Source organism: Myotis yumanensis, unplaced genomic scaffold (genome assembly GCF_028538775.1).
Source record: "Myotis yumanensis isolate MYYU_CA2020_CCGP unplaced genomic scaffold, mMyoYum1.0.hap1 SCAF_18, whole genome shotgun sequence".
Lineage (NCBI taxonomy): Eukaryota > Metazoa > Chordata > Mammalia > Chiroptera > Vespertilionidae > Myotis > Myotis yumanensis.
In genome coordinates, this window is record NW_027223769.1 from 6221692 (window position 1) to 6241640 (window position 19949).

The 19949-nt window shown below is 41.2% G+C and overlaps 1 protein-coding gene and 1 pseudogene across 2 annotated transcripts in view; both read right to left on the reverse strand.

The window, feature by feature from the left end:
• Positions 1-960: 960 nt before the first annotated feature.
• ZNF570 (zinc finger protein 570) overlaps positions 961-19949 on the reverse strand; it is a 45754-nt gene continuing 26765 nt past the window's right edge. For both annotated transcript variants that reach the window (XM_070398431.1, XM_070398432.1), the window contains exon 5: positions 961-2758. In XM_070398431.1, the coding sequence (XP_070254532.1) occupies positions 1404-2758 (1355 nt within the window). In that variant the 3' untranslated portion in view covers positions 961-1403. The remainder of the gene's footprint in view (positions 2759-19949) is intronic.
• On the reverse strand, positions 18138-18715 carry LOC138997270 (jun dimerization protein 2 pseudogene; annotated as a pseudogene).

Sequence of the window (19949 nt, forward strand, 5' to 3'; positions counted from 1 at the left end):
CCAAAAAAATGAGTTCGTGTGTCACCTCTGACGCGTGTCATAGGTTCACCATCACTGGTCTAGACTATATAATACTTCTTAATTTACTTCATTATTCTTCCATCTTCTGAGTGTGGAAATCTATGCTTATATTTATGTATTAACCCTTCCAGCCTCTGGAATTTTACTGTATGTGAACATGGTCTTCGTATTGATCATCATTGTCTCCTCATGCCTATAATAGTGTAAGTACCTAGCAAATAGTAGCTGTCCAATATTCACTGAATGAATGAAATACATATATATGTAGTTTTCTTCTCTAAGTCCTCTCTTAAATTCAATTTTATAATCACTGGATAAAAAAAATATTTCTAAATATTATGCTTGTTTCCTACAGTGTGAAAGTTTAAAGCTTTGAAATTAACTAGATTCAACCATACAATTACCTGGTCCTGGTGCCTTTTTATGGGACAATATGAATTTCTAGGTTTATGGATCTTGTTTTGTTATTGCTTAGAGTTGTGATCCTCTATTCTTTTTTTTACCTAAATGTAAGCTCTGTAATTCTCAGTAAATCCTTATTTTATTTTAATTAAATTTATCCAATTCATTCTCTCTGGAAACTTCCTAAAACTGGTTATAAGTGTTATATTTCTGCTACTTTTTGTGTATATATTGATTACTCACCTAGAGCACAAAGACTTCACTTATGTTATAAAATTTTTAGGTTGCTTCCCAGGGATGTTCTACTTGTTTCAGATATGAGGAGTGAGTTAATATATGTTAACTATGTAGAACAATGCCTGGTGTATAAATAGGCATTCAATAAATATTAGCTATCATTTACTGAATGTGGCCTATATTTAATGCACTGTATGAAGTACTTTACATGCAAAATTCTTACTTAATATGTATCAATTTACAACATACACTATTTAATTTCAGACATTTCTAAATTACAGTATCCTTTATTATCCCAATTTTGAAATTAAAGAAAACCCTGAGGTTTAGGTAAGTCAAGCAAATTACTCAAAGCCACATAACACACAGTAGTGATAGAGCTATAATGTTCTAGAATCTAAGCTTTTCATCCTGGGAAGTGCTTAGTGCCCAGAGAGGAAAACTAAAACAAAATAAGGCTGAGAGGTCCATAAGAACCAGATAATAAAGTACCTCATTGAAAATGTTAAAGACTGTAGATGTTAGATTAAGAATAATAAGCCAAAAAAGTTTTCATTAGAGGCAGTAATGTATGTATTTAAAAATATAATTTTGGGTGCATGGTGAGAAATAAATTTAAGGAAAGCAAAATTGATACAGGAAAGCCTGTTAGAAAAGCTACGGCAGTGATCCAGGTGAAATGGACTAGGGTGACATTAAAGATAGAGAAAAATATATAAATTCCTGAAATATTTATAATGGATCTATAGGACTTGGTGATTGACAGAATTAGGTGTAAGTGACAACCCAAGATGGATTCTCTGATGATGAGCAAGATGTGCGTGCTGCCTAAAGGTTTTCTTGCATTCCTTACACTCATAGGGTCTCTCTCCAGTATGAATTCTCTGGTGTTGGGCAAGGGATCCACAGTAACTAAAAGCCTTTCCACAAACATTACATCCATAAGGTTTCTCTCCAGTATGAACTCTCTGATGTTGGGTAAGGGATGAATCATTGCTAAAAGCCTTCCCACATTTAATACATTCATAGGGTTTCTCTCCAGTATGGACTCTCTGATGTTGAGCAAGGTAGGCAATCTGGCTGAATGCTTTCCTACATTCCTGACATTTATAAGGTTTTTCTCCAGTATGAATTCTCTGATGTTGAGCAAGGTGCGAATTCTGACTGAAGGCCTTCCCACATTCCTTACATTCATAGGGTCTCTCTCCAGTATGTATCCTCTGATGTACAGTAAGGTATGCACGAAGGCTAAATGCTTTCGCACACACATTACATTCATAAGGTTTCTCACCAGTGTGAACTCTCTGGTGTTGAGCAATGGATGATCTATTACTAAATGCTTTCCCACATTCAATACATTCATAAGGTTTCTCTCCAGTATGAACTCTTTGATGTTGAGCAAGATAGGCAAACTGGCTGAAGGCTTTTCTACATACCTTACATTCATAAGGTTTTTCTCCAGTATGAACTCTCAGATGTTGAACAAGGTGTGCATTCTGACTGAATGCTTTCCTGCATTCCTTACATTCAAAGGGTTTCTCTCCAGTATGAACCCTTTGATGTTGAACAAGATTTGATCTCTGGCTAAAGGCTTTCCCACATTCTACACATTTATAGGGCTTCTCCCCAGTATGAATTCTTTGATGAAGAATAAGGGATGAGCTTTGGCTGAAAACTTTTTCACAGTCATTACATTTCAAAAGTTTCTTCTCTGTATATATATTCTTGGGTTTAATAACCATTAAGTTATTTTTAAAGCCTTTCTTATGTGTGTCATGTTTATGTACTTTCTCCTCTTTTGAAGTTATCTGTTGTGTATGAAGCAGTGTGATCAGATGGAAACTTTGCCAAGATTTGTTATATTCTTGTCCTCTTTCATAAATAAGGGCTCCTTCATTAGTACCTGTCTCTTCTTTGAAATATGACTTCTGATTAACTGGTTGCCTCTCAGAATGGCCCTCACATTTCCATTCCTCTCTCAAATTGGAGTACTCAAGACCGCAGCTTTTAAATTCTACTATTATCTTCTGGGATGACTGTGCTTCACAAATGTCCTGGTTTGGGGTTAATTCTTCACTCTCACACACAGATTCCCAGCCTGAAAAATAATAAGAAAAACATGTCTCCTCTTTATGTACCAGGAGATACTTCTATGCAAGTACATAAAAGGAAGTATGTAAGTTTAATAGCAAATAAAACCAACCAGAACACTGGCTTTCATAGTTTTAAAGTGTGCAAGAATAAAAACTAAAAATAGGCTGTATAGAAACTTGGGGAGGATTGTTTAGAATTATAAAAAAAAAACCAGCAGGTAAATATCAAGTCAAGAAGAAATATAGAATAAAAACTCAATAAAGTGGAAATCGAGAGAACATAACTCAATATAAAGACAACATAACAAAAACCCACAGCTAACATCACACTCAATGGTGACAAGCTGAAAGCTTTTTCTTTAAGATCAGGAACAAGACAAGATCTCCGCTTTCACCATTTTTATTAAACACAGTATTGCAAGTTCTAGCCACAGTAAAAAAAAGTATAGGAGAGACAAGATGGTGACAGAATAGGCAGATGCATCCCAAGGCTTATCTTGGAGCAAATAGGATGAGCAGCTGAAACAGATAACATCCACCCCCGAATTGGCGAAGTATACTCAGCTGGTGAGACAGTTTGCAGCTGGGAAGGGCAGAGTTCCCCTGGAAAGTGCTAGAGAGCAAGCCACATAACCAGACACCTGGAGAGGAGGAGCAGCGATGTGTGCAGCTCACTCCCGTCAAAAGAGCAGCAGCAGTACCAGCAGCCCAACCCCATCTGAGGAGCAGGAGACTTGCAATCAACCTTTCCAAGTCCAAGGAGCAGTAGCCCCACAAGCAGCCCACCACACCAGAGGAAAAACAGCAGTGTGCAGCCAGCCCCCATTCAAGGAACAGTAGCCACGTAAGCAGTCCGCCCGAGTTCAAGGAGTAGCAGCTGCGTGTGTAGCCCACACCCATCCAAGGAACAGCAGCCTCGTGATCAGCACACACTCTGTCTGAGGAACAGCAGCTGTGTGAGAAGCCTTCCCACACAAGCCAGAGGAGCCACCACAGCTGTGAACAGCACCCACCAGAGGAGCAGCTGCCAACTGAGGAGCAACTGCTACCACAACCGCCCGAGGAGCAACCACAGCCCGAGGAGCCACAGCCACCCAAGGAGCAACCCCTGAATGACGCAACATCTACATCTATCAGTGAGATCAAACATGGGTAGACAAAGAAACCCCCAAAGGAAAAAGAGGAGGACTCGCCAGAAAAGCAGCTTAGTGAAACAGAGGCATGCAACATGTCAGAAAAATAATTCAGATTAACCATTTGAGTTGAGAAAACATACGATTCGTTTGAGTCCCAGGGGGTATTGAAAAAACACTGTCGAAGAATCCCAAACAGTGCAACCGCGCTTTCTCTAAATGAGTATGAAAAGACCCAAACAGCATGATAGCGCTTGTTTTATTTTATGTCGAGAAATACCAAGCAGCGCAATTGCGCTGCTTGGGACTCAAACGGTTAAGGGTCCTAGAATGCATAAACCGGATGGAGGAAAAAATCAAGAACTTATGCAAGAATCAAGAAGAAACAGATGAAAAAAATCAACAACTTATGTAAGAATCAAAAAGAAATGGATGAAAAATTCAATAACTTATGTAAGAACCAAGAAGAAACAAAGAGTGATATAGCTGCAATAAAAAACACCATTGAAAGTTTCAACAGTAGACTAGGAGAAGCGGAGGACCGAATTAGCGAATTAGAAGACAGGGAAACAAAACAAACCCAAACTGAACTGCAATTGGAGAAAAAAATTAAAAGACAGGAGGAGAGCCTAAGGGAGCTATGGGACAACATGAAACAAAGCAACATACGAATAATAGAGGAGCCAGAACAACAGGAAGAGGAACAAGGGTTAGGAAACCTATTTGGCCCTAACCGGTTTGGCTCAGTGGATAAAGCGTCGGCCTGTGGACTGAAAGGTCCCAGGTTTGATTCTGGCCAAGGGCATGTACCTTGGTTGTGGGCACATCCCCAGTAGGAGGTGTGCAGGAGGCAGCTGATTTTTGTTCCTCTCTCATCGATGTATCTAACTCTCTATCCCTCTCTCTTCCTCTCTGTGAAAAATCAATAAAATATATTTTTTAAAAAAGAAAACCTATTTGAAGAAATAATATCAGAAAACTTCGCTGAGGTGGGGAGAAAAAAGTCACACAACACAGAGTCCCAAACAAGATGAACCCAAGAAGACCCACACCAAGACATATCATAATTACCATGGCAAATGTTCAGAAAAAAGAGAGAATCTTAAAGGCTGCAAGAGAGACGAAAAGTTACCCACAAGGGATCTCCCATTAGATTATCAAATGATTTCTCAACAGAAACACATCAGGCCAGAAAAGAATGGACGGAAATTTACAAAGTGATGCAAAGCAAAGGACTGAATCCAAGAATACTCTATCCAGCAAGGCTATCATTCAAAATTGAAGGGGAAATAAGAAGCTTCACAGACAAAAAATGGATAAGGGAGTTTATCACCACCGAGCCAGCAATGCAAGAAATGCTAAAGGGACTGGTGTAAAAAGAAGAAATAAAAAGCTCAGAAAGAAAACAGGGACAAAAATAAAAATGGCTACAAACAAGTACCTTTCAATAATAACTTCAAACGTAAATGGACTAAATGCTCCAACCAAAAGACATTGAGTGGCTGAATGGATAAAAAAACATGACCCATATATTTGCTGTCTACAAGAGACCCACATCAGAACAAGGGACTCACACAGACTGAAAGTGAAGGGATGGAAAAATATCTTTCAGGCAAATGGAAATGAAAAAAATGCTGGGGTAACCATACTTATATCAGACAAAATAGACATTAAAGTGAAGGCCATAACAAGAGATAAGGAAGGCCACTTCATAATACTAAAGGGATCCATACAACAAGAGGACATAACCCTGATAAACATATATGCACCCAATGCAGGAGCACCCAAATACATAAAAAAAACTCCTGGAAGATATCAAAGGAGAGATTGACAACAATACAATCATAGTAGGGGACTTTAATATACCACTGACATCACTGGATAAATCCTCTAGACAATAAATCAGCAAAGAAACAGCAATCCTAAATGATTCACTAGATCAGATGGACTTAATTGACATCTTCAGAACATTTCACCCCAAAGCCACGGAATACACATTCTTCTCAAGTGCACATGAGACATTTTCAAAAATAGACCACATATTGGGTCACAAGCCAAGTCTCCCCAAATTCAAGAAGATAGAAATCATACCAAGCATCTTCTCAGATTACGATGGCATAATATTAGAAATAAACTACAATAAAAACAACCCAAAATACTCAAACGCTTGGAAGCTGAATAGCATGTTATTAAATACTGATTGGGTTACCAATGAGATCAAAGAAGAAATTAAAAACATCCTGGAAACTAATGACAATGAAAACACAACAAGCCAACACCTATGGGACACAATGAAGTCCTGAGAGGGAAGTTTATAGCCCTACAGGCCTACCTGAAAAAACAAGAAAAAATGGTAGTAAATCATCTAACTCTACATCCCAAAGAATTAGAGAGCAACGATAAAAGCCCAGAGTGAGCATAAGGAAGGAGATAATAAAGATCAGAGCAGAAATAAATGACATAGAGACAAAAATACATAAAATCAATGAAACTAAGAGCTGGTTCTTTGAAAGGATGAACAAGATTGATGAACCTCTAGCCAGGCTCACCAAGAAGCAAAGAGAGAAGACCCAAATAAACAAAATCAGAAATTATAGAGGTGAAATAACAACAGACCCCACAGAAATACAAACGATTGTTAAAAAATACTATGGACAACTCTACTCCAACAAACTAGACAACCTGGAGGAAATGGACATATTCTTGAAAACTACAACATTCCAAAACTCAATCAGGAAGAATCTAAAAATCTCAACAGGCCAATAACTATGAAAGAAATTGAAGCAGTCATCAAAAAGCTTCCAGCAAACAAAAGCCCAGGGAAAATGGCTTCACAGGGGAGTTTTACCAAACATTCAAGGAAGAACTAAAACCTATCCTCCTCAGACTATTACAAAAAATTCAAGAGGAAGGAACACTTCCAAGCTCATTCTATGAAACCAGCATTACCCTAATACCAAAACCAGGGAAAGACAACACAATGAAAGAGAATTACAGGCCAATATCCCTCATGAACATAGATGCCAAAATCCTCAACAAAATCCTAGCAAATCGGATCCAGCAGTACATCAGAAAGATCATACACCATGACCAAGTAGGATTTATCCCAGGGATGCAAGGATGGCATAATATCCACAAATCAATAAACATGATACATCACATAAACAAATTGAAAGAAAAAAACCACATAGTCATATCAATTGATGCAGAAAAAGCATTTGACAAAATCCAACACCCATTTCTGATAAAAACTCTTATCAAAGTGGGAATAGAAGGGTCATACCTCAACATAATAAAAGCCATATATGACAAACCCACAGCCAACATCATACTCAATGGACAAAAATTAAAACCATTTCCCTTAAGAACAGGAACATGACACGGATGCCCACTCTCACCACTCCTGTTTGACATAGTACTGGAAGTATTAGCCATTGCAATTAGACAAGAAGAAGAAATAAAAGGCATCCACATTGGAAATGAAGAAGTAAAACTGTCCTTATTCCCAGATGACATGATATTGTACATAAAAAACCCTAAAGACTACATCAAAAAACTATTAGACTTAATAAATGAATTTGGAAACGTAGCAGGATACAAAATTAATGCCAAGAAATCTATGGCATTTCTATACACCAATAGTGAACTTGCAGAAAGAGAGACTAAAAAAGCAATCCCATTTACCATCGCACCAAAAAAATTAAGATACCTTGGAATAACCCTAACTAAAGAGGTAAAAGACATCTACTCAGAAAACTACAGGACGTTGAAAAAAGAGATAAAGGAAGACATAAACAGATGGCAGAACATACCATGTTCTTGGATTGGGAGAACAACATCATTAAAATGTCCATACTACCCAAAGCAATCTATAAATTCAACGCACTTCCCATTAAAATGCCAACCGCATATTTCACAGATCCAGAACAAACTCTCCAAAAATTCATCTGGAATAAAAAATGACCCCAAATACCTGCTGCGATCAAGAGAAAGAAGAACAAAGGAGGTGGGTTCTCAATACCAGATATCAAGCTGTATTACAAAGCCACTGTTCTCAAAACTGCCTGGTATTGGCACAAGAACAAACATATAGATCAATGGAATAGAATAGAGAGCCCAGAAATCGACCCAAACAAATATGCTCAATTAATATTTGACAAAGGAGGCAAGAACATACAATGGAGTCAAGACAGTCTCTCCAATAAATGGTGTTGGGAAAATTGGACAGATACATGCAAAAAAAAAAAAATGAAACTAGAACACCAACTTACACCATACACAAAAATAAACTCAAAATGGATAAAGGACTTAAATGTAAGAGGGGAAACAATAAAAATACTAGAGGAATCTAATGGCAACAAAATCTCAGACATATGCCTAAGCAATTTCTTCACTGATACAGCTCCTAGGGCATTGGAAACTAAAGAGAAAATAAACAAATGGGACTACATCAAAATAAAAAGCTTCTGCACAGCAAAAGAAACCATCAACAAAACAACAAGAAAACCCACTTCATGGGAAAACATATTCGCCAACGTCATATCTGATAAGGGCCTAATCTCCAAAATTTATAGGGAACTCATACAACTTAACAAAAAGAAGATAAACAATCCAATCAAAAAATGGGCAAAGGAGCTAAATAGACACCTTTCAAAAGAGGACATTCAGAAAGCCAAGAGACATATGAAAACATGCTCAAAGTCACTAATCATCCGAGAGATGTAAATCAAAACAACAATGAGGTACCATCTCACACCTGTCAGAATGGCCATCATCAACAAATCAACAAACGACCAGTGCTGGAGAGGATGTGGAGAAAAAGGAACACTTGTGCACTGCTGGTGGGAATGCAGACTGGTGCAGCCACTATGGAAGGCAGTATGGAGGTTCCTCAAAAAATTGGAAATGGAACTCCCATTTGACCCTGTGATCCCACTTCTAGGAATATATCCCAAGAAACCAGAAACACTAATCAGAAAGGATATATGCACCCCTATGTTCATATCAGCACAATTCACCATAGCTAAGATCTGGAAACAGCCTAAGTGCCCATCAGTAGATGAATGGATTAGAAAACTGTGGTACATCTACACGATGGAATACTATGCTGCTGTAAAAAAGAAGGAACTCTTACCATTTGCAACAGCATGGATGGAGCTGGAGAGCATTATGCTAAGTGAAACAAGCCAGTCAATGAAGGAAAAATACCACATGATCTTACTCATTCATGGATAATAAAGACCATTACAAACTTTTGAACAATAAAAAAAAAAAAAAAGATACACGTAAGTAAAAAGATATACTATGCTCACAGATAAAAAAAAATAAGCAAGGTTAGCACCCAAAGTAACCCACATACTCAATGAAATCCCTATGAAAAATACCAATGGAATTTTTCACATAACTAGAACAAATAATTTAAAAATGTATACAAAACCACAAAAGACCCTGGATAGCGATAGCAATTTTGAGAAAGAATAAATTTGGCAGTATCATGCTACTTGACTTCAATCTATACCACAAGGTGTTAGTGATCAGAACAGATGAAATTGGTATAAAAATAGACACAAAGATCAATGAAACACTATAGAGCCCAGAAATAAACCCATGCCCATATGGTCAATTAACAAAAGAGGCAATAATATACAATGTGGTAAAGACAGTCTCTTTAATAATTGGTGTTGGGAAAACTGGACAGGTACATGCAAAAAATAAAACAAGAGCACCTTCTTTTGCAATATCTAAAAATGAACTCAAAATGGATTAAAGACATAAATGTAAGACTTGAAACTATAAAAATCCTAGAAAAAAAACATAGGCAGTAAACTTTCTGACATTGCTTTTAGCATTGCTTTTTTGTATATGTTTCATCAAGTAAGGGGGAAAAAATAAAAATAGTTATAAAAATACTAGAGGCCCAGTGCATGAAATTCGTGCATGCGGTTGTGTGTCCCTCAGCCCAGCCTGCACCCTTTCCAATCTGGGACCACTTGAAGTACGTCCGACTGCCCTCTCACAATCCAGGACTGCTGGCTCCCTACTGCTCGCCTACCTGCCTGATTGCCCCTAACTGCTTCTGCCTGCCAGCCTGATCACCCCCTAACCACTCCCCTGCCAGCCTGATCAATGCTTAACTGCTCCCCTGCCAGCCTGACTGCCTCTAACTGTCTTCCCCTGCATGCCTGGTCGTTCCCAACTGCCCTCCCCTGCCGATCCAGTCACCTTTAACTGCTCTCCCCTGCAGGCCTGGTTCCCCCCAACTGCCCTCCCTTGCTGGCCTGGTCACCCCTAACTGCCCTCCCCTGCAGGCCTGATCGCCCCCAAATTGCCCTTCCTTTCAGGCCTGGTTCCTCCCAACTGCCCTCCCCTGCCGGCCATCTTGTGGTGGCCATCTTGTATCCACATGGGGGCGGCCATCTTGTTTGTTGGAGTGATGGTCAATTTGTATATTACCTCTTTATTATATAGGATCAAGTACAGCATAGGAAAATAGTCAATAACTTTGTAACAACTATGTATGGTGTCAGATGGGTATTAGACTTATTGGGGTGATCACTTTTTAAGGTATATAGTAAATGACTAATTTAATAGATTGTATACCTAAAAGTAATATGATATTTTATATCAGCTGTAATTGAAAAGTATTTTTTTGTTGTTGTTAATACTCCCCGAGGATATTTTTCCATTGATTTTTAGAGAGAGTGGAAGGGGGTGGGGAGACACAGAGAAATATCGATGTGAGAGAGACACATTGATTGGTTGCCTCCTGTACATGCCCTGACTGAGGCTGGGATCGAGTTTGCAACCAAGGTACATGCCCTTGACCAGAATCAAACCTGTGACCCTTCGGTCTTCGGGATGACATTCTCTCCATTGAGCCAAACTAGCTAGGGTGAAAAATATTTTTAAAAAGAAGAAATTATGAAGGTGGTTGGACTATTACGACTTTATGCATATATGAATAATACAGGTACTAAAATAACCTGTAGTTACTTCTTATAGTTTCTTCTTTTAAGGAATTCACTTAACATTGTGACAGGTACTGTCCTAAAAGCTTTCAATATCATAGTAAACAAAGCAAAGATCCTTACCTTCATGGGCCTTATTTTCTTAGGGAGACAGAAAGCAAGTGTAATTAAGCAAATTTTATTGTAAGTTATAAGATATTAAGTTCTACAGGAGAAAAAGCAGGTAGGACAGTTAAGGACTGTTGGTGAAGTCAAAGATAGGAATTATTAAGTTAACATTTAACAAATATTTGAAAGAAGTGAAGAGATTAATTAAATAGAGAAAGTTACTTAGATATCTATCTGGTTGAAGAAATACCCTAAAGTACCCTAGAAGTATATTGGGTATATTTGAGGAATAACAAGAAAGCCAGTGTGAGTGAGTAGTAGAAGATAGGAGGTAAAGGATAAGCAGATTAGTTGAGCATTACAAGCATCCTAAAGAATTTGGCTTTTACTCTGAGCAGATGAACAGCCACAAGTGTTGTGAATGGAGGGGTAATACCTAATAATTGATTAATGAAAACAGTGGAAGTTGGGAATCTCCAATAAGTAGTGTTTCCAGATCTATTCTAAAATGGTTAGTTGTACATGAAAGTGGAGTACATGAAAGCAATACGCACCTCCTCCCAGCACCAACCCTGAATAACAGCTAAAATTTAGAATAATCAACCTAAATATACAACAGAAGGACACCTGAACAGGAGTATTACATCAAAGGACTGAAAAAAATTAAGCTACACAGAGACTGATAAGAATGATGGAGATGCAAAGAGGGCTGGTCCCTGCACCCAGGCAGGGGCAGCAGTGGTGAAGCTGGAGAAATATTGAAGCTGCAAAAGCTCCCACAGCGGGGTCCACAAATCAGAACAAGAAAAGTCTGCATAGCATCTGGCAGCAGGGACTTTGTCCACTGGAAAGAGGAGGGAATCTGTTTGAATCCCAGGTAATCTCCTTAAGGGCTAACAAACGGAATCACCCTTGGGCACTCACCCTTGGCTCTTATAGAGGGAAGGAGACTCGGGGCATACAGAAGCCATAAAGAGAAGATCTGGTTGGCATAGCTCTGGAAATCTGAAAGATAGTTTTTTGTGGTCCTGGTCCTGAGCCCTGAGTTGCCATCTCCTAGGGTCCAGCACGTCTATTCTTACAGCACAACTCAGAGCTTGGACATTTGATGTGATGCCCTCAAACATGTCAGGGCACTGCAGGGATAGAAAAAAAGGCAGGCATCTCTCTCATCCCCAAGAGCTGGCACCACCTCAAACAGAGGGAGCAGCCTTGATATTTTCCTCCAAGCCCCCTGGTACCTTCCTGCTGGTGCAGCCTCGCAGGGCAAATGGGGCACAACTCAGAACTGGGACATCTGGAGCCCACTTGGAACCTCCCTTAAGGATTTCTGATGAGGTGCTGCCAAGCTAGTTCCCCTCCCAAGGGCCAAGGACTGGTGCCACCCCAATCAATGGATGGATTGGATTATTTCCCATTTTTTAAAAACAAATATATTTTTTTATTTCAGAGAGGAAGGAAGAGGGAAAAAGAGGTAGAAACATCAATGACGAGAGATAATCATTGATCGGCTGCCTCTTGTACGGCCCCACTGGGGATCAAGCCTGCAATCCTGGTTATATGACCTGTGGCCTCCTAGTTCATAGGTTGACACTCAACCACTGAGCTATGCTGGTCAGGCAATGATAGACTGGATTTGTACTCCCAAATACTGCTGGCCCCATCCTGCTAAACTCATATCTGCAGAGAGAATGGGGCACAATTCAGAATTGGGACATTTGATGCAACCTACTCAGAGCCCTCCAGTAGGTTCTTTGGTAGTGTGCTGCAGCTCTCTCCCCTCAAAAGAGCTGGTGCCATCCTAAGTGGAAGGCTACCCTGATCTGTTCCTCCAAGTCCTGCAGGGGTAAAGAGAGCAGGGAAAGCCCAGTTGGTCCCATCCAGGTAGGCTCAGTTTTGAGGGAGAAGGAGGCTCTACTCAGAGCTGGGATATTCAGAGCATATCTACCTTAAAGGTTCTAGTCCAGGGCTTAAGCAGGAGTGGCTACAGAACTAAAGGTAGTGCAGCTCACCCCCTTCCTGTGGCACAGTTGGTACCACCCTAAAAAAAGTCTTTCTCCATTTATTTTCCCAAGTCCCAGTGAATCTATCCTGTCCTTTTGAACTTTCACCTGCAGTGAGAACAGCAGACTACACCAAAACTAAACCTGTGGTGCACTCCTCCTGGGGGAGATAGAGTTGGAGACTCAGGTACTGAGTCTGAATGGTATCGCTTGGGAATAGGGGCCACATTCTCTCCATTGAGTACCAGACCATGCTGCCTCAAACTAGGAGAGCCACTAACCCTGTGTGTCCAACCTGGTCACCCTGACACACCCAGCCTGAGCCTTGTGGATGGGTCAGTGGGGCATGGCCAGCTTGGGCCCACTCTACAGCCTTCCTGTGTAAGACTCTGGGGGAATTCCAGGCAACATCAATGGGGTACCTTGGTCTTTTATAGATGTGACCCCAGTTCAGAGCTCCAGGAACACAACCAGTCTACACAGATTGGCGCCTCCCATGCACTGCCAGGTCCAGTAAATGCAGACACAAGCAGTGAACAGTGTGGAAGCTCCAGACATGTAGCCCCAAACCATTACCCACAACTTCTGAAAGTGAGCTGAACCTCAAATCCACCCAAGTGGAACCAGAACCAACACAACCAGTGGTGGGCTTCAGAAACACCAGAGTGTGACCCAATCAGCCACACAAATGACACATACAAAGGAATAATTCAGAAGGCACCAGATTCTTCTATGAGCAATTCTGCCTTGGGGGCAGGCCATGAACAATATCTCATATACCCTGATTGAGGTTCACCCTTATTGCCACCCAGCTTGAAGGGTTAATTCCATCCATGAAAGGTTCAAGAGCATATATCAGGACACAATGACAATAGAGGGTGCACATGATCCACAAAAAACATTCCTAAGTGTGGAGCATAGACGATCAGGAAGATTGTGCCACTGAGCCTAGCAAGACACTTCAAGACTACACCTGCAGAGGAGCTTGCTCACAGTGGTCAGGTTGAGCCTAAGGCAGCCAGCCTAAAAGTTGATCCCACTCACAAATAGGCCAACAGCAATCAAGACCCAATTACAACAGAAGGGCCCATATAATCTACACAAGGATATTCCAAGTGCAGCAAGCTCAAGAGAGCAAGGAGACTGCACCACTGCATCCTATAGAACACATACTCCATAAGGCCACCCATGAAATGTGGAAGTCATAGCACTAGTATCTAAGACATATAAAAAACACAAAGAGACTGCTAAAATGGGTATACAAACTAATAATCCCCAAATGAAAAAGAAAAATTCTTCAGAAAAAGAATGAAATGAAATGGAAGCAAGATGTTTATCAGACATAGAATTCAGAGTAATGGATATAAGGATGCTCAAGGAACTTAGTGAGAACTACAGGAATCTTCATGGGAACTACAAGAAACTCATTGGGGACTACATCATCATGAAAAAGAACAAAATAACCATAAATAAAAATCAGTAGGAAATGAAGAATACCATATCTAGCATCAAGAATACCTTCAAAGAAATAAAAACCAGGCTGGACAAAGGATCAAATCAGCAATTTGGAATACAAGGTAGAAAAAACAACACCACCAGTCAGACCAACAAAAAGAAAAAAGAATATAAAAGAATGAGGATAGTTTAAGGGAATTCTGGGACAACATACACATCATATAAGTTTCAGAAGGAGATGAAAGCAAGCAGAGTATAGAGAACCTATTTGAAGAAATGATGACAGAAAACTTCCCTAACCTGGTGAAGAAAAAAGTCACACAAGTCCAGGAAGCACAGAATGTCCCTATAAAGATGAACCCAAAGAAACCCATTCTAAGACACATCATAATTAAAATGGCAAATGTTAAGAATAAAGAAATAATCTTAAATGCAGCAAGAGAGAGAGACAGAAAGTTACCTTTAAAGGAGATCCCATTAGACTGTCTGCTGATTTCTCAACAGAAACACTTTAGGCCATAAAGGAATGGCATGAAGTATTCAAAGTAACAAAAAGCAATAACCTGCATCCAAGACTGCTCTTCCCAACAAGGCTACTATTCAAAATTGAAGGCAAAATTAACAGCTTCCCAGAACAACAACAGAAAGGGTTAAATGAGTTCAGTACCATGAAATCAGCATGGCAAGAAATGCTAGAGCAGCAGTTCTCAACCTATAGGTTGCGACCCCTTTGGGGGTCGAACGACCCTTTCACAGGGGTCGCCTAAGACCATCAGAAAACACATATATAATTACATATTGTTTTTGTGATTAATCACTATGCTTTAATTATGCTCAATTTGTAACAATGAAAATACATCCTGCATATCAGATATTTACATTATGATTCATAACAGTAGCAAAATTACAGTTATGAAGTAGCAACGAAAATAATTTTATGGTTGGGGGTCACCACAACATGAGGAACTGTATTAAAAGGTCGTGGCATTAGGAAGGTTGAGAATCACTGTTCTAGAGTCTGCTTTAAGAAGAAACAGAGAAAAATAACATTAAAATAAAAGAAAATAGCAATAAATAAGTACCTGTCCTATATAATAAAAGCCTAATATGCAAATTGACTGAATGGCAAAATGACCAGTAAAACGACCAGTTGCTATGATGTGCACTGACCACCAGGGGCCAGACACTCAACACAGGAGCTGCCCCCTGGTGGTCAGTGTGCTGCCAAGGGGGAGCACTGCTCAGCCAGAAGCTGGGTTCACGGCTGGCGATCACAGCAGTGGTGATGGGAGCCTCTACTGCCTCTGCAGTAGTGCTAAGGAGCAGCAAGCTGAGTGGTAAGGAACAGCAAGCAGGCAGGCAGCGAGGAGCAAGGGGTCCTGGACTGCGAGAGGGTGAAGGCTAGGCTGAGGGACTCCCCCCAACCCCCAGTGCACAAATTTTGTGCACCGGGCCTCTAGTCAATAATAAACTTAAATGTAAGTGGATTAAATGCTCCAATCAAAAGATATAGGGTGGCTGAATGGATAAGAAAACATGACCCATGTATATGCTCTCTACAAGATACCAACCAATGAACAAAAGACTCCCACATGATGAAAGTGAAGGGATAGAAAAAAATTCCATGCAAATTGAAAAAAAAAAGCAGGGGCAGCAATACCTATATCTGCCAAGATAGACTTCAAAACAAGGCCCATAATTATGCAAAAAAGCTCACTATATAATACTGAAGGGGTTGATCCAACAAGAGGATATAACCCTGCTAAATATACTAGTATATGCACTGAATATAGGCAATTCTAAATATATATATATATATATCACTTTTTGAGGACTTTAAGGGAGGGATCTAAAGCAATATTAGTAGTAGGCGACTTTAGCACTCCAACACATCACTGGATAGATCTTACAGAGAAAAAAATCAACATGGAAACAGAGACCCTTAAACAACACACTAGATCAGATAGATTTAATTGACATTTATAAAATACTTCACCCCAAAGTTGCTGAATATACATTCTTTTCAAGTGCACATAGGACATTCTCAAAGATAGACCACATGTTAGGACACAATATAAGTCTCCACAAGTTCAAGAAAATGGAAATCATAACAAGCATCTTCTCTGATCACAATGGCATGAAACTAGAAACCAACTACAATAAAAACACTCAAAAAACATTCAAACACATGGAGGCTAAATAGCATGTTATTAAACTACTAGAGGCCTGGTGCATGAAAATTTGTGCCCCTGGGGGGGGGGTCCCTCAGCCCGGCCTGCACCCTCTCACAATCTGGGACTCCTTGGGTAGGGTCCCTAGGCCTGTCTGAGATCAGGGCCTATCAGGGCTTTCCTTTCCCCAGCTGCAGGCAACTGGCCCTGCCCCTGCCGCTACCACTGCTTGCCATCTGTGCAGTGCTGCACCCTCCTCCCCTGCCACAGGTTGCCTCCCTCTGCAAGCCACAAGCATGGAGTGTGATGGCTTGGCTGGCCTGGGCCTCCCTCTGCAGGGCAATTGCTGGCCAGCCGCACACCTGCCACAGAGTCGCCGGCCAGTGGCCTGGGTCTCCCTCTTCTTTCTTTTCTTTTCTTTTCTTTTCTTTTCTTTTCTTTTCTTTTCTTTTCTTTTCTTTTCTTTTCTTTTCTTTTCTTCTCTTCTCTTCTCTTCTCTTCTCTTCTCTTCTCTTCGCTTCGCTTCGCTTCGCTTCTCTTCTCTTCTTTCTTTTCTTTTCTTTTCTTTCTTTCCTTTCTCTCTCTCTCTCTCTCCTCCTCTCTCTTTTTTAAGTAAGAGTAATGTTTACTGAGTGATAAAGAATTGAGTGCTATGAAGGATTTACCAGGATGGAAATGTACTGCACCCTGCCCCTGACACCCCCAACACCCAGAGACAGTACTTAGAAGTTACACGCAATGGCCATAACTGCTGAATATCTGTAACAAACAAATCATAGCATATGTATACTATATCACATTGAGTGATTAGAGAAATCCATTTATATATTACTTGTATAAAATCTTTTTTTTTTTAAATATTAAAAAAACACACACACATAAAAAACATATGCAGCTGAAAACCCTGCCAGGACAGCCAGTCTGTAAACATTGTGAGTATGTGCTTTGGAAGGGCACCCGTGCCTCATGCCCACAGAAACTCCAGCAGGGCCGGTGAGGGAACGTCCCGGCTGCCACTCCAGGCAGGACTGAGTTGGACCACAGTGGGTGGGTACAGCAGGGCCTGGCATTGTGCCCTTCTCCAGCCTTGCATCAGGATCAGGGTCAGGACTGGGAGCAGGCAGATTGCAGTTTCACTCTGAGTTCCATACTCAGCCTAATTTTGGTTGCAACTCATGGCTTTTCCTGGCTGCTTGGAGTTCCTTAGGGTGGGTGCCCTAGCAGAGAGTCTGGAGAAGTGCCCACAGCTGCCTGGTTGGGCATCTCTCCTGCCCAGAGCCTCTGTTCTGCTGCCTGCAATCCTTGCCCCAGGTAGAACAAGCCCCCCCCCCCCAGGATTACTTTGGTCTCAGCACTTGGTCCTGCATTTCATCAGCCTGGGTTTCTTCCCCTGGTGTGGCTGATCTGAGTTTCACAAAAAAGCCCGGCCGATGCTGGCTGTGCTGAGCCTCATTGAAGAGTTTTTCATGCAGCAAGGAAGAGCCCTCTGGGACCCTCCTCCTCCTGCCTCTTTCCATCTCCTCCTTCTCCTTCTCCAAGCCCATGGTCACTTCTTCTCCAGCTACTCCAGCAGTGGATTGCCTTCTGAGTCCGGGGTCTTAATGCTGTCGGTCCTGACAATGCAGGTGGGGAGATGCCAGTTGAGCATCAAATGAGCTGCTGCCACTCCTGCTTCAGCTCCTCCATCTGGGTTTTCAGCTACACTTTCATGAGTTCCAGCCACTCAGATTCCCACTGCAGAAACCCCTTCTGCTCTTTCTTCTTGTTCTGGCATGGGGCTGCGGCCACTTTGTTCTTTTCCTGGCGACTTTTCCTCCACTCCTCTTCCTCGTCTAGCTCACTTCACAGGTTGAGGCCTCTTGCCCAGTTTCACCTCCAAGCAGTGCAAAGGGGTGATCATGGCCCCAATGTGGATGTCAACGTATTTCAGCTCCTCTGCAGTCAGGGCCAAGCTGGCGAGTCCGGTCAGGGGGCCGAGACCTGGTAGAGAGCCCGCAGTCATGGAAGGGTCTGGAATCTACCATAGCAGGATAGCATCATAGCAGGAGGAGTGGCAGTCCAGACCTGCAGAAGCCGCGGGGGGAGGCTGCGACGCTGGGGCCTGGGCCAGGCTGCAGGCGCCATACCCTCTCAGGAACTGCCATGGCGCCAGCCCTGCCCTGCAGCGTCCACTGCTGACAGCTCCTCCCATCACAGACGCTGAGTGTCCCTCCCACAGGCTGTGCCCTGGGTCTCCCTCTTTGAGGCAATTGATCACGGGGCTCTGCCTGCCTGCCTCATTACCCCTAACCATTCACCTGCCTATCTGATCTCCCCTAACTGCTCACCTGCCTACCTGATCTCCCCTAACTGCTGGCCTGCCTACCTGATCGACCCTAACTGCTGGCCTGCCTACCTGATTGCCCCTAACCACTCTGCCTGCCTGCCTGATTCCCATATCTGGTTGCTGGGGGGCAGGGCCATCCCAGTGAGGGCCTGTGATGGTTCTGGTCTCTGGTTGTTCTTATCGTTCTGCCATTATGGTCATTGGGCTTTTATTATATAGGATGATTGGCTTACCAATGAAACCAAGGAACAAATAAAACAACTTCCTGGAAACAAATGAAAATGAACACACAACATCTCAAAATCTATGGGACACAGCAAAAGCAGTCCTGAGAGGGAAGTTCATAGTATTACAGGCCTGCCTCAAGAAACAAGAAAAAGCTCTAATAAACTATTTAACACTACAACTAAAAGAATTAGAAAGGGAACAAAAAGAGAAGTCCAGAGTAAGTAGAAGGAAAGAAATAATAAAATCAAAGTGGAAATAAGTGACATAGAGACTAAATAAAAAAAATAAAAAAATCCAAGAGCTGCTTCTTTGAAAAGATAAACAAGATTGATGAACCTTTAGCTATACTCATCAAGAAACAAAGAGAGAGGACCCAAATAAATAAAATCAGAAATGAAAGAGGTGAAGTAACAACTGACACCATGGATTTACAAAGGATTATAAGAAAATACTATGAACAATTATATGCAAATTAATTGGACAACTTGGGCAAAATGGACAAATTCCTAGAAGCATACATGTATCCAAAACTCAATCAGGAAGAAGCAGAACACCTGATTAGGCCAATAACAACCAATGAAATTGAAGCAGTAATAAAAATAAAATAAAAAACCTCCCAGCAAACAAAACCCCTGGTCCAAATGGTTTTATGGGGGAGTTTTACCAAACATTCAAAGAAGAACTAACACCTCTACTCCTCAAACTATTCCAAAAAATCCAAGAGAAGGGCACACTTCCAAGCTTTTTATGAGGTCAGCATTATCCTAATCCCAAAACCATATAGAGATGACAAAAAAAGTAAAT